The following is a 14,101-nucleotide window of genomic DNA, read 5'->3' as shown; positions in this document are numbered from 1 at the left end:
CAATGAAACACACAACACAAACTATGTTTATAATAATTAAGATCTCAGGTGACCCAATCTCTACATCTTTTATACGTTTGTTATGTCTGCCATCACCCTAGACTTTAGGATAAACATTCTCCAAATTAGCATGCTAAAGCCCTTAAACCAAATGGACATGCATTGTATGGTCACCAGCCCTAAAGACAAATGGAGACAATCTTAACATATGACCATAGTTTACTAATAAAAAAACAGGAAAACCAGTTCTCTTGGCCTATCTTTTATAATAATCCCATAAAAATATATTAAATAAATATACGGTATTTCCTACAATTCTATATTTTAATGGGCAATGTCATTTCTTACACTTGTGTCTGTTCTTCTTATCCCATATCACTGCCCAGGGGGGCAGAGCAGAGCTAAAGCACATGCCTCATTGCATGTCCCCAGGACTGCTTATTTCAGTATTGTGTTCCAGCAGCACCCAGAAATGGGCGGGGCTAAAGCACAGCGCTCTAGCTGTTACACGCCTTCCCTTCCAGGCAATTCAAAATAGGGCGCGGTGCCAGTCAGGCATGTTCTCCGCCCCTAAGTGGATCGGATGCTTGATTGATAGTGCACTTCAATCTGAGCGGTATAAAAGGAAAGGGAGCGTATTAGCTAAAGCGACGTCACAGGACATCTTGTGGCTTATCTCTGTCTACTCCTGGAACAGACTGTGATGGAACTAGTAACAATGATTATGTTTCAAAAGAAAAATGGAAGAAGGTAAAAACAACTGGAGTTCAAAACCATTGTGTAATCAGACTAGTGGCTTTTTGTGTGCCCTACCTATGCAGGAGGACTATTACTGACTTTAGTAGCACTTTAAATCTTTTCAGGACCAGCGTCTTACAATATACTACTGGGTTACTGAAAACCATCTTAAAACTGGGACTCCTTTTGTCCAGTAAACCAGTATATACATGCAAAGGAAAGAAAGCTTTCAGCCTTCTTTTTCCTTTCCATGGCAAAAGCATTATTCCCAAACACTGAAAGTCTTCTATGACCTCTTTTATAAGGAAACGGTTTCAGGAGCTTTGTCATCCTCTGTAGGTGCACTGAACAATTTGTGGATCAATTACATGATAGACAAGACATATTTTAACACTATATGGTGCTACTGAGCTCTCTTTTTGATTTGCTCCTACTATGACCTAATTTTTTTCCAACCTTTTTTTCTTCTTACTTCTCCTTCACCACCTTTTCGATAACACTGGACTACATATCACCAGTGAATTTATAGCATACCACCTATTAGATGCTCCATTCAACTTGACAATACTAAATGTTTATTTTCAACAATTTTAAAAAACTGTTGTATTGCTCTACTTTGTAGACCCTCCACTACTTATTATCATGAAAATTTCTCAATAAACGTATTAATTACAAAAAATACAAAGTAAATACTTCCTGGAATGCAAATACGTCCATTAAATTAACTGAAAGGATAATATTGTAACCTTACAAATATAACCGTACTTTAAAACTAACGGTTAAGGCTTGGTACCTTAAAAATAATATGGATATTCTCTCCCAGTGGGTCCACATTCTGGAAAGTAAGTTTCAATGGTACAGCATTTGAATTGAAGTGTGAGCAGGCCTGAGAACAAAAAGACACTATTTTAAACAAATATAGAGCACAGTCCACACATGCTAGTGAATCATATAACATATCTATTCCATTTTATCTCTTGGTTACTCTAGTGGCACCCAACATCCTACTCTTGTAAATGGCAGCATAACCCACTTTTTTCTGATTGAGCATATGTCAGCAGGGTGCCGCTTAATGAAAAATAAAGACTTTTTTTGCTTTCATTTTGCAGTGTCTTAAAAAATGCAACATTTAGAAAGCCTTGATTTATTATGCAAATAATTATGCCATATCTAATGTCAGAAACATACATTTTCATAAGAAAAAGGGACAAGTTTAACATAAAAACATAAAATGTCAAATCTATATCAATAGCAACCCTGGTACTTTCAGGACTCATACACACAGAGGTTTTAAAAAACGAGCTGTAAAGCTATTACCGACACCAGGAAAAAAAGCGGCATCAAAAACACGATTTTATCCGCGTTTTGCATTGGCGTCAATGCGTGTTTAGCCGCGCTAGCTTTCAGCCGCGTTTCTCTGCCTCTATTCAAAATCAATGGTTCCCTATAAGAGCCCATTGATTTGAATAACTGTCGCACCAGAAGTCGGATCAAGATGATCTGACTTGCGGCGCGACTCGTGTGCTGAGAATCTTGAAGGGGAACCCACCAAAATGTAAAAAAAGAGCACGCAGCCCGGCAGGTCAGGATAGGGGGAGACGAGCGAGTGCTCCCTCCTGGACCATACCAGGCCACATGTCCTCAACACGGAGGGGTGGGTGCTTTGGGGCGGGGGGCTCTGTGCCTTCCACCCCAAAGCACCTTGTCCCCATGATGATGAGGACAACCCTTGCCACTGGTTGTCGGGGTCTGCGGGCGGGGGCTTATTGGAATCTGGAAGCCCCCTTTAACAAGGGGGACACCAGATCCCGGCCCCCCACCCTGGGTGAACATCCTACCCCTACCCATTCTCCTAAAAAATGTGTCAAAAATAAACACACTACACAGGTTTTTAAAGTATTTTATTAAGGCAGCTCTGGCGCTTCTCCCTCCTCTGACAATGTCTTCTCCCCTCTCCGGTTCTTCTCTTCTCTCTGCTGTCTTCTCTCTCCGTTGTGTCCGTCGTCTTCTTGCTCTTTTCCCGGGTCCTCTCCCTCTGTTCTTCTGATGTTGACTCGATGCGATCTCCCGGTGTAATACTGGGTCCGCCGTGTGCAATGACTTATATTGGCATGGGGCGGGGCCACCCCATGATGTAATTCGGAGGCCACGCCCCGTGGGGGTGATGATGTCACAAGGGGCGTGGCCTCCAAATTACATCATCGGCCATGCCAATATACGTCACTGCACACGGCAGACCCAGCATTACACCAGGAGATCACGTCTAGTCAACATCGAAACAAGAACAGAGGGAGAAGACCCAGCAAAAGAGCGAGAAGACCCAGGAAAAGAGCTAGAAGACAGCGGAGAGAGGAGACCCGGCAGAAGAGGGAGAAGACAGCGTGGAGAGGGAGAAGAACCGGCAGAGGGAGAAGACATCGCCGGAGGAGGGAGAAGAGCCGGAGAGGGGAGAAGAAATCAGAAGAAACGCCGGAGCTGATTTAATAAATTACTTAAAAAAACCCGTGTAGTGTTTTTATTTCTTGACACTTTTTGGGAGTGAATGGTTAGGGGTACGATGTACCCCATACTCATTCACCTAGGGTGGGGGGTCCAGGATCTGGGGGCCCCCTTGTTAAAAGGGGCTTCCAGATTCCGATAAGCCTCCGCACGCAGACCCCGACAACCACTGGGCAAGGGTTGTTGGGAAGAGGCTCTTGTCCTCATCAACATGGGGACAAGGTGCTTGAGGGTGGGGGGCGCAGGGCCCCCCTGCCCTGAAACACCCACTTCCCCCCCCATGTTGAGGGCATGTGGCCTGGTATGGTCCAGGAGGGGACCAATGCTGTGTATACAGCGTTAAGCCTTGTTGCGTTTAACAGCATTTACCGGCATCTGGCACTGTTACAGTTCTAGCGTTGCAGCCTCAGAACGCGCTGGTCCTGGGTTTTTCTGGAGCTTAAAAACGCCAATGCCTGTTACAGCTCAAAAACGCCATGGTGTGTATGAGGCCATTAAATAACATGGATTGGCGTTTTTAAGCTGCAAAAAAAGCTCAAAAATGCCGCTGTAAAAACGTCCTTGTGTATGAGGCCTCAAAATTATCACTGGTTTAACTGGAAAACAAGGATATTTTTTTACACACACACACATTTTTTATTTTTTTTTGCCTTAGAAATATCTAGAACATTAAAGGATAATGGTAGATTTGTACAGATCTTTTAAATATGATCTTTTTTTACAATTCTGTCTCTATGCTACACAGTATACAATTTTCTTGTTTAATTTCCTTCAGATTTACCTTCAACTATGTAGTGCAAGGGCCTGCCTGACTGCATACAATTTGAAAGTGTTTAGGTTTGACCTCATATTATATGGTTTTGGTAAATCTAAAGGAAAATTGTACAAGAGAATTGTATAATGTGTAGCCAGCTTAAAGTGGATGTAAACCCAATGTCATTCTTTCTAAACTACTGCCATAGGGGTTATCTATAAGGATATACATGCCTCCTGCATGTATCTTTACTTGTCAAATGTCTCCCCTCTGTCTGTTATGAGACCCGAAAAACTGCAGATTCTGTTGGTGGGTCTGTTGTCTGGAGCTTGGTGGGTGGAGTCGTGATGTCAGTAGTCTCCCCGCCCACCTCTACACTCCCCTTGTCAATATGCATCTTCTCCTGTGTATTTCTAACTGAACTTCTGCTATGATCTCTTACATCCAGTGAAAAGACAGGAAAGTAACCACATGACTTCAGCATGCTCAATCATGCTGAGGTGTGGAACAGCCAATCCTTGCAGAGCTGCTGAAGAAAGGAGTGGGGGAGGGAATTAAAAAATCATGCCTGTGTCTTAGGCTGTCACTCACAGCAAGGGGGAGTATTTGACAAAGTTTTTGTCAGTTTGTCAAGATTTTTCTCACTGAAAAATAAAAGAGGATTGCTCAGAGATGGATTAACTCTGTGTGGCAAGACTGGGTTCAAATGATAGGAAATCTTATACTCTACAGTATGATATAAAAAAAAAAAAATTCGGGTTTACATCCACTTTAATAAGTCTAGTTATGAGGTCCAAGCTGCCGTCCCTCCCTTCATGCTGTGCTAGATTTGACAACAGCTAGGAAGGAGACTTCTAGTAAATAACAACAGCCTGTCTCATCTCCAAGCACTTTACACCGACTAGTAACAGCAAAAGAAATACAGAGAGACAGGAGGCTAACCTCCCCCATTGCTCTTGCCTTTGCTTGTCTGTGGAAAGCACTCAGAGCCAGAGATAAACTGACAATATGAAGCAGCCATCTCCCTCCTAGATCACGTTGAGTTGGCCACAGCATAAGTGGGGGGCAGATTGGACCTCAAATAGACTTAAAACAGCACTTAGCAACATTGGACAACATGTACTTTGTCCCACAGGTGATGCAACAGTACAAAAAAAAAATTGCCCCCTCCAAAGTAAAATCCCAAAGTATTACACTCACTTGTTTACATTCCTGCCAAATTCATGCTGTACTAATACTGTTGCATAAGAAAATTCCACCCATTTTTATTTAAATGCTTGCCAACCAGCCGCCGCAGTTGTACTGCAGCACCATGGCTCGGCTGCGCGAATCGCCGTCATGTTACGTCGGCCCCGCTTTTGTCCACTAGGGTCATGCGCCCCCTGCTTGCCCACGGAGCCTATGCGAGTGCCCAGCGGTCGCGATCACCACCGGGCTCCCGCGATCGCTCGGGGCACATGGAGGACCGGGATCTTCTCTAAGGGGAGAAGTGACAGATTGTCTGTTCATACAGAGTATGAACAGTGATCTCTCTCTTCCCCTACACAATCCCCTCCCCCCTTCAGTTAGAACACACACTAGGGAACACATTAACCCCTTGATTACCCCCTAATGGTTAACCCCTTCACTGCCAGTGACATTTTTACAGTAATCAATGCATTTTTATAGCACTGATCGCTGTAAAAATGCCAATGGTCCCAAAAATGTGTCAAAATTGTCCGACATGTCTGCCATAACGTCACAGTCCTGATAAAAGTTGCAGATCGCCATTACTAGTAAAAAAAAAAAATAAATAAATAATTAAAAAAAAACAAAAAACTATCCCCTATTTTGTAGACACTATAACTTTTGCGCAAACCAATCAATATATGCTTATTGCAATTTTTTATTTACTAAAAATATGTAGAAGAATACATATCGGCCTAAACTGAGGAAAAAAATCTTTTTTTATATATTTTGGGGGGATATTTATTATAGCAAAAAGTAAAAAATAATGCGTTTTCTCAAAATTGTCGCTCTTTTTTTGTTTATAGCGCAAAAAATAAAAACTGCAGAGGTGATCAAAAACCACCAAAAGAAAGCTCTATATTTGTGGGAAAAAAAGGACGTCAATTTTGTTTGGGTGCAACGTCGCACGACCACGCAATTGTCAGTTAAAGCAACGCAGTGCCGAATCGCAAAAAGTGCTCTGGTCGGGAAGGGGGTAAAATCTTCCGGGGCTGAATCATCCCAAGCATTCCAATAATAAACAGCTAAAGTAGTACATTAGATTGAATTAGACTTTTCTGTGCATGCGCATAAGTAGTATGGAAACAGTGGGGAGAGTCTGCAAGGGGGCTGTGCAGTTCCCCATGGGCTGGGAAAATGACCACTTGACTCCCAAGCCTATTCTGACACTTCTCATATACACGTAAAAATTTGTTTACTAGATACCTACTTAGAACCCCCAAACATTATTTTCTGAGAGCAAAAGCGCAGGAGAATTTTTTTTTTTTATAAAAGTAGATACCCCAAAGTATTTAGTAGGAAGCATGGTGTGTTTTCTGAAATTGTAATTTTATGTCACAATTTTTTGGAAGTTGAAGAGATTAAATAAATTTTTTTTTTCACAATTTTTCTTAACATACTGTTGCCAGAGCAATACAGCATCACCATAGTGACGCTGTACTGCTCTGGGGAGGAGATCAGGATTTTTTTTAACACTATGATTGCTTATTAAAGTGATGATCACTGTATAAGCAACCATTTTTACTTTGTGAATGGCATCCATTCATGTGTCATTTTGTACTATTGTGATAGCTTTGATTGGTCACAGCTATCACATGATACAACAGGTCTGCTGTGATTGGCTCTGCTGAAAACAGATACGTGCCCTGACCAATCAGAGATCACAGTAGGACACAATGGCTAAGATTGACAAGCCATTGTTTGTTTACAACTGACGCAATCGCTGGGATTGGTAAACGATGATCACATGGTACCAGGGCTGCGCATAGCAACCTGGTACACCATTCTGTGTTCTGCTATGTCCAGTGGACACAGCGGGTTGCAGATCGCACTGCTGCGTACCCCCTATGGCGCACACAAGGCAGGTGACTTTGAGAACGTCATATGACATCCACCCAGAATGACACAGTAAAAAAATGCTAACAGGTCCACATAACAAACGGGTCAATAGGGGCTCAACAGAGCTCAGAGAGCAGCTTGTATCAGTTTACGGCCAAAACTTAGTTATTTAGTAATTTTAACAAATGTGTGTACCACAGACAAGGGGGCAGCCTTGCAAATCTAAAAAAAATGCCTTATGCTAAAATACCCAAGAAGCACTAAATGATCTGGTAGAGTGAGCCTTAAAAAGCAAGAGTGGAACCCTATTCTTTAGACCATAGGCTCTAATGGTGACTAATCTACTCCACAAATAAGTGGTGAAGCAAGAAGCAGGGGGCTCTCTGTGAGAACCATTCAGAAGGACAATGAGAATCCAATTGCAGAAAAAGATTGTAGCCGAGAGGTAGATTCTCACAGAGCGTACCACGTAAAAACAACAGAAAGAAATTTTCTTCAGGATGTTTCAGGGGAGGACATAATGAAGAAAGGAATGTCCTTATTTAAGTGGAAAGATTAAACTACTTTTGAGTGAAGAGAGGCTTTCGGCCTTAGGGCAACTTTGTCCCTGTGTAACACTAGGGAAGGCTTTTTACAGGATAAGGCCATTAACCCAGAGGTCCTCGGCACAGTGGTGATAGAAATTAGAAAGGTCACCTTACAAGTGAGATCAGATAAGGAAATATCACTAATAGGTTCAAAGGGTGGCGTCTAAAGGACCAAGAGAACCAACTGAAGGCCCACAGAAATTACAGGGTAACAAAAAAATGTGTACAACACCCTGCACAAAGGCCTATGCAGCTCTAAACCACACTGGAGGAAGATGTGTCCAACTGATATTTCCTAGGAATACATTTTCAGTTCTAGCACTATGCAAAAAACTTTTTGAGAAGTCAACTTCACTATCTTCAAGAGGGTAACGATGCCCGAATCAAATAGGCCCCATCCCTTGAAACAGGAGTTTCAACAGTCATGATGGTAAAGCCAGCAATTGAAAAGAAGAATGGAGGACCGACCCTTGGGACAAAAGGTCCGGAAGGGCCCACATGCCAGAGTCTGGGCATGTCCAAATACTACGTCCACCTGGTTCTGTTTAGTGAAATGAGAATCCCTGGAACACCATCTATCTCAAGCCTGTGAAGCAGACAAGGAATAAGCTGGAGAGGAGGAAAGGCATAGGTTAGGTAGAAATGATCCCACAGAGTGACCAGAACATTCACTGAAAAGGTCTGAGGGTTCCTGGACTTGGCAACAAACCTGTCCAGTTTGTTAAATCTAAATTCTAGAATATTCATATACTGTGCTTGGAACACTGCGGGGTGGAGAGCCCAAGCCCATTCCCCCCCATCAAGACATGGACTAGTCATTCTGCCAATTTTCCATACCTGGGAGAGGAATAGCATACAGGGCTGGAATGTGCAATTCTGCCAAAGAGAGAATTAAGACCTCTTCCTTTTGAACAGCACAACTTCTGGTGCCTCTCTGATGGCTTTAGTCGGTCACAGCTATGCCAATATCTAACTGAATTCCTGTGGGCTGACCTTGCAACTGAGTGGTCTAGCATAGAAGGGACAAACAACTCAACCTAAATTCCATTTTACTTTGGAGGGGGCAATTTTTGTTTGTACTGTTGCATCACCTGTGGGACAAAGTACATGTTGTCCAATGTTGCTAAGTGCTTTTTTAAGTCTATTTTAGGTCCAAGCTGCCCCCCACCCACTTATGCTGTGGCCAACTCAACATGAGCTAGGAGGGAGATGGCAGCTTCATATTGTCAGTTTATCGATCAAGTCCCCTGCACAAAGAGAGCATCAAAGACCCTTCTATGAACTTTCCACATCTATGGGTGAAAGGGTTTTCCTGACTCAAGCTCTGGGCTGTAAATACACCACGGCAGGGAGAGTCTGGTCTTATGGGACAGTCAAAGGACCGAGACAGTTTGTCCCATACTGTCAAAGTTGCAACAGTCTCGAGTAAAACTGGGTGTACTGCACTGCCTCAAAACTTCCTAACCATCAGGCCCAAGAACCTCATACAGGCATGAAGTGGGGGCCAACCCTGGGACCACATGGCTTGGGAACATGAGGGAAAGAAAGTTGCCCCAGAGCAGAAAGATATTGGACAGGGCCGTATCCTCTGTCAGGCCCATCTATTGGAAAGTCATTTTCAGTGAGGACTTCTGAAGGATGAAGATTCCATTGAATCTCTGCAGAGTTCAAACTGTCCAATGGGAATAGTCTGTCAGGTTTAAGGAGGGCTGTTCCTTTAGTCCAGGTAACCCACAACATGTATCCCCGATGAGTGGAGCAGAGGACCGGGGCAGGCACCATGGTGTCAATCTTGGGGGGGCGCAGACAAGTCCAAAGAAAAGGATGGCAAACTGGTTTTGCTGAGTGCCTACAGAAAGAACTACCACACACATAGGTCAGAATGAATGGAACCAAATCTTTTTCCAGTCTTTATCTGCCATGTAACTTTGAGACAGACTTTCCAATGAAAGTGTGTTCAATGCTTAGACTTGAAAGTGGAGGCCTGAGGGACAAAAATCATTTTTCCTATTCTTAGGCAAGGAGAGTCCTCTTACCTCCCCGTGATCTCCTGGATGTACTTGTCCAAGAAGGGACCAAAAAAAGGTATTTCCCTTCAAAGGGCACCTGTTCCCCTCAAAGTCTAACTGAGGTGTTTCTTCTATGGGTGTTCTTTTGAGCAAAATTTGAGTTAAAGGATCATACAGATGCAGAGGTGGCTCATCCTGGAGATTTGGAGAAGCATATTTGCCAAACCATTCATGTAGTAGAATAAAAACACAAGTAAAATCTCTAGGTAGTGGTGAATGGGGGGATCTGTCAACATGGAGCTATAGTATCAGTCATGGGCATATTCGACATGTAATCCAAGAAAAGGTGCTTTGACCCCTTAAATGTTGCTTAATCATTTCATATTTCATAAATGTGAATAGAAAAAATATATACATACATAATGCATAAATACTCAAATGGACATATATCATGCAATATAAGCACAAAGATGAAGTGAACAAAAAGCCCCAGAAACTAGTAGTCCTGCGAGTAATCAGCATAAAACATCGAGTGTTGGTCTGGTGTTGACATAGTAAACAAATGTGCTCAAAGACACCACCCGCTTGTGTTACACACTCCTTTACCAGATTGATGGATTCCACAAAGAGATCACAATGCGCCTGGCTGCCTTTGCGGCTATAACAGGTTTCACCAGCACGATTACTCAGTAATCCTAAATGTCAATATCGACAGAGATTTCATAGTGTAGTAATTACAAGCAGAATGTGAATTTATTCAAATTGCACTTACAGGAACAGAAGACATATCAGTGTGTTTACAATGACCAGCACAGTCCGGCGTGCGTGATGATGAAATGCATCTGGCCCCACCCAAAGCATATTTCCTACACAGGCATCATTAGGGAAAAAAAGGCTGATCCACGTTTATATCCAAGTTTATATAAGAGTCAGAAGGACGATCACGGAATATTTTTAAGTAACACCAAGTACAAACAAAATATAAAAAAGGCAAAAAAGCACCCATATCTAAATATAATTGTATGTAAAAGGGGCATTATATTAAATGTTATCACAAAATAAAACTAGTTCAAAATTAAAAATAAAATAAAATACTGCCATTTTGTGACCATAAAAATTATTGCACTAGAGCACCAAAAAATGATAATAAATTAAGCAGCAGAATTTTCATCATAGCTATAAAAAAAAACATAATAGAAATAATAGATAAACAAAAATAGTTTTTAAAAACTAAAAATGTATGAATGTGACTCAACAGTTACTAATAAAGCAGTTAATGTCCCAGTCAAAATTCAATCCCCACGGACATTACATTTTTACTTTCCTCTCTTAGAGATTTCCCCCCCTGGTGTTAATCCCCCCAATGGGGGGGAAAATTTATCAATAACCACTAGATATAGAGAGGAAGGGTCCTTGCTGTCGAATAAAAAGTAATGTTTAGACAAAATGTGTCCCCTGAATCCCCTTTTAATAATTGCAATGTGCTCACCTATCCTAACCCCCATTACCTGTGGAGTCCACATTTGGTAAAACAGGTTATAAAATCATATACTTTTCGTATCACTTGGGATTCAAAAGACCTAGTTCATTGAGTTATACAACTTTTGCAAATGTTACATCTTTTAGTGCCGGTTCACACTTGTGCGATGCGATTTTGATGCAAATTTTTTCATTGCGTGTTTGATTATTACCAGCGCGATTGTATTGCGAATTCAATGCGAATTGTATGCGCTTTAAATGTATGGATAGTGTAGGACCCACTAATCATGGGGTACTTTGTCGCAGTAAGTGGGCTTAGCACCATATAGCAATATGGTATGACCAAATCCCCATATTTTTGAAAATGTCTTTTTGAGAATGTTTAGGTGTTTTTAAACTAGCCTTGCTGGAGGTGAATGTTTTTTTGCATGTGTGCGCTGTAATATTTTTCTTCTATTGTATGGTATTATGGCTGCACCACCTTTAATGTGAAGGTGTGCCCCCCAAATATCTTGTTTGTGTATTGTATGGATTCTAACCAAATCCTTTTGGGATAGGAGCACCCTATTCCCTCATTAAGTACCTCTCATTAGTGTCCACTTGTGTCATAGGTGGAGACCTTTAAATTCTCCCATTTAGAAGAGTGTAGCTCTCATGGTTCAGAGAAGCAGGATCTCACAAATCTATGGATAGTGTAGGACCCACTAATCATGGGGTACTTTGTCGCAGTAAGTGGGCTTAGCACCATATAGCAATATGGTGTGACCAAATCCCCATATTTTTGAAAATGTCTTTTTGAGAATGTTTAGGTGTTTTTAAACTAGCCTTGCCGGAGGTGAATGTTTTTTTGCATGTGTGCGCCGTAATATTTTTCTTCTATTGTATAGTCTTATGGCTGCACCAGCTTTAATGTGAAGGTGTGCCCCCCAAATATCTTGTTTGTGTATTGTATGGATTCTGACCAAATCCTTTTGGGATAGGAGCACCCTATTCCCTCATTAAGTACCTCTCATTGGTGTCTACTTGTGTCAAAGGCGGAGACCATTAAATTCTCCCATTTAGAAGAGTGTAGCTCTCATGGTTCAGAGAAGCAGGATTTCACAAATCTATGGATAGTGTAGGACCCACTAATCATGGGGTACTTTGTCGCAGTAAGTGGGCTTAGCACCATATAGCAATATGGTGTGACCAAATCCCCATATTTTTGAAAATGTCTTTTTGAGAATGTTTAGGTGTTTTTAAACTAGCCTTGCTGGAGGTGAATGTTTTTTTGCATGTGTGCGCTGTAATATTTTTCTTCTTCTTTTAAATGTAAATTAGGCACAGATGCGATTTATGCTCAGGCCAATCGAAAAGGCAAGAAAAAAATGGGTGTTAACTTCCTGTGCTCTTCCTTGTTTTCCTTTGTGGGATAGTATTGTCGTTGAGGAGTGTGGTTTGTTTGTGAGTAGTCAGTGAGGATTTTGATTTTTGGTCATTATGTTTCATCAAATGCCGTTGATCATGGCAGCAGTTGTTACTGCTACTGCTGCAGTCCTGATGGACAAAGCCAGGAGGAAGAGGAGGAGGAGGAGGAGGAAGAGACTGATGAGTACAAGAAGATATTGGGTCCATCCAATTATTCAAAATAGGGAAGAGAGAGGCCAGTTCAGGATCCTCTACAATGATCTCAGGCAGCATGAGGAGAAGTTCTTCAACTATTCCCGGATGTCAGTAAATAGGTTAGTACCTGTACCCCTCTTCCTTCTCCTCCTCCCTCCTTCTTACTATCACTGACATGCATCCTACTGACCACCAATGCCACTGACCACCAATGCCACTGACCACCAATCTTAATGACCACCAATCGCACTGACCACCAATGTAAGGGCATGCATCCCACTGACCACCAGTGGGATTGGTGGTCAGTGGCGTTGGTGGACAGTGGGGTTGGTGGTCAGTGGCATTGGTGGTTTGTGGGACGCATGCCCTTACATTGGTGGTCAGTGGGATGAATAAATAGAAATATACTTACGTTTATGTTTGTGAACCTGAGGTGTGAAGTCATCCCAGTCTGTATACAGACTTTTACAAATTTCATCCCAGACTCTGCTCTTTCGGGCATTGTTTTTCTATTCTTCAATCCGGCTGTCCCATATATAAGGTCTGTCATGGACAAGTCTGATGAGCTCCTCATTATAAATGGTGTTCCGACGCCTGGGGGTCATCTTGACTGCTTACAGATGGACATGAGACAGGAAACAGGAAGTGAGGGGGCAGAACTGAGTTGAACTGAAAGGAGGAGCTGGAGGTGAAGAATTTGCACATATCTGAACCAACAATGCGCTTCCAGAACGATTTACATTAATGTCTATGGAGACTAAATTCGCAAAGCAACACTGTAAACTCACACAAGAACCTTTTTTTTATTGCATCGCATTCAGAGAGGAATCGCAATGCATATATGTAAACGACCGTAATTGAAAACAATTACTTTTTGGATGACATGCAAATCTAGTTTTTGTTTAACGCAACGCATTCGTTATAAACTCGTACAAGTGTGAACCGGCACTTACAGGGGAACTCTTTAAGGTCGCCAAAGTAGGAGGCCTATCTACCACATTTGGAGCAATTTTATCTCGAGGGGTTTGTGCTCTTTTGAAAATAATTTGAGGATGTTCTGGTAAGACAGGTCCTTAACACCCTTTCGTTCTTAAGGATATTCTAATGTTTACTCAACAGTTTATTAATCAAATGATACTGATTAGAAAAGGTGGTAGGAAAAGTCCACTCAAATTTACGATGCACATCTGGACGTTTAGCCTTAGGTGCTAAAAGGGAAATGCGCTCCATTTCAGAAACCATCTCAACCTCTGAATCCAGATTTTCTTCTCGGCATCCCTTCTGCAGAAACCTGATATGCAGAGTAGTCGCCTGGGCAAAGTAGTCATTGATATTAGAACAGTTCCTCCGAAGCCTTTGGAACTGCC

At 42.0% G+C, this 14,101-nt stretch overlaps 1 protein-coding gene across 4 annotated transcripts in view; it reads right to left on the bottom strand.

Annotated features, from left to right (window-relative positions):
• PIK3C2B (phosphatidylinositol-4-phosphate 3-kinase catalytic subunit type 2 beta) overlaps positions 1-14,101 on the bottom strand; it is a 1,217,858-nt gene that overhangs the window by 268,116 nt on the left and 935,641 nt on the right. For all 4 annotated transcript variants that reach the window (XM_073615832.1, XM_073615830.1, XM_073615833.1 and 1 more), the window contains one exon: positions 1,532-1,624. In XM_073615832.1, the coding sequence (XP_073471933.1) occupies positions 1,532-1,624 (93 nt within the window). The remainder of the gene's footprint in view (positions 1-1,531; positions 1,625-14,101) is intronic.

Source organism: Aquarana catesbeiana, linkage group LG02 (genome assembly GCF_042186555.1).
Source record: "Aquarana catesbeiana isolate 2022-GZ linkage group LG02, ASM4218655v1, whole genome shotgun sequence".
In the NCBI taxonomy this organism is placed as follows: Eukaryota; Metazoa; Chordata; class Amphibia; order Anura; family Ranidae; genus Aquarana; species Aquarana catesbeiana.
Note: the sequence above shows the minus strand (reverse complement) of the source record. Positions and strands in the feature narration are given on the sequence as shown.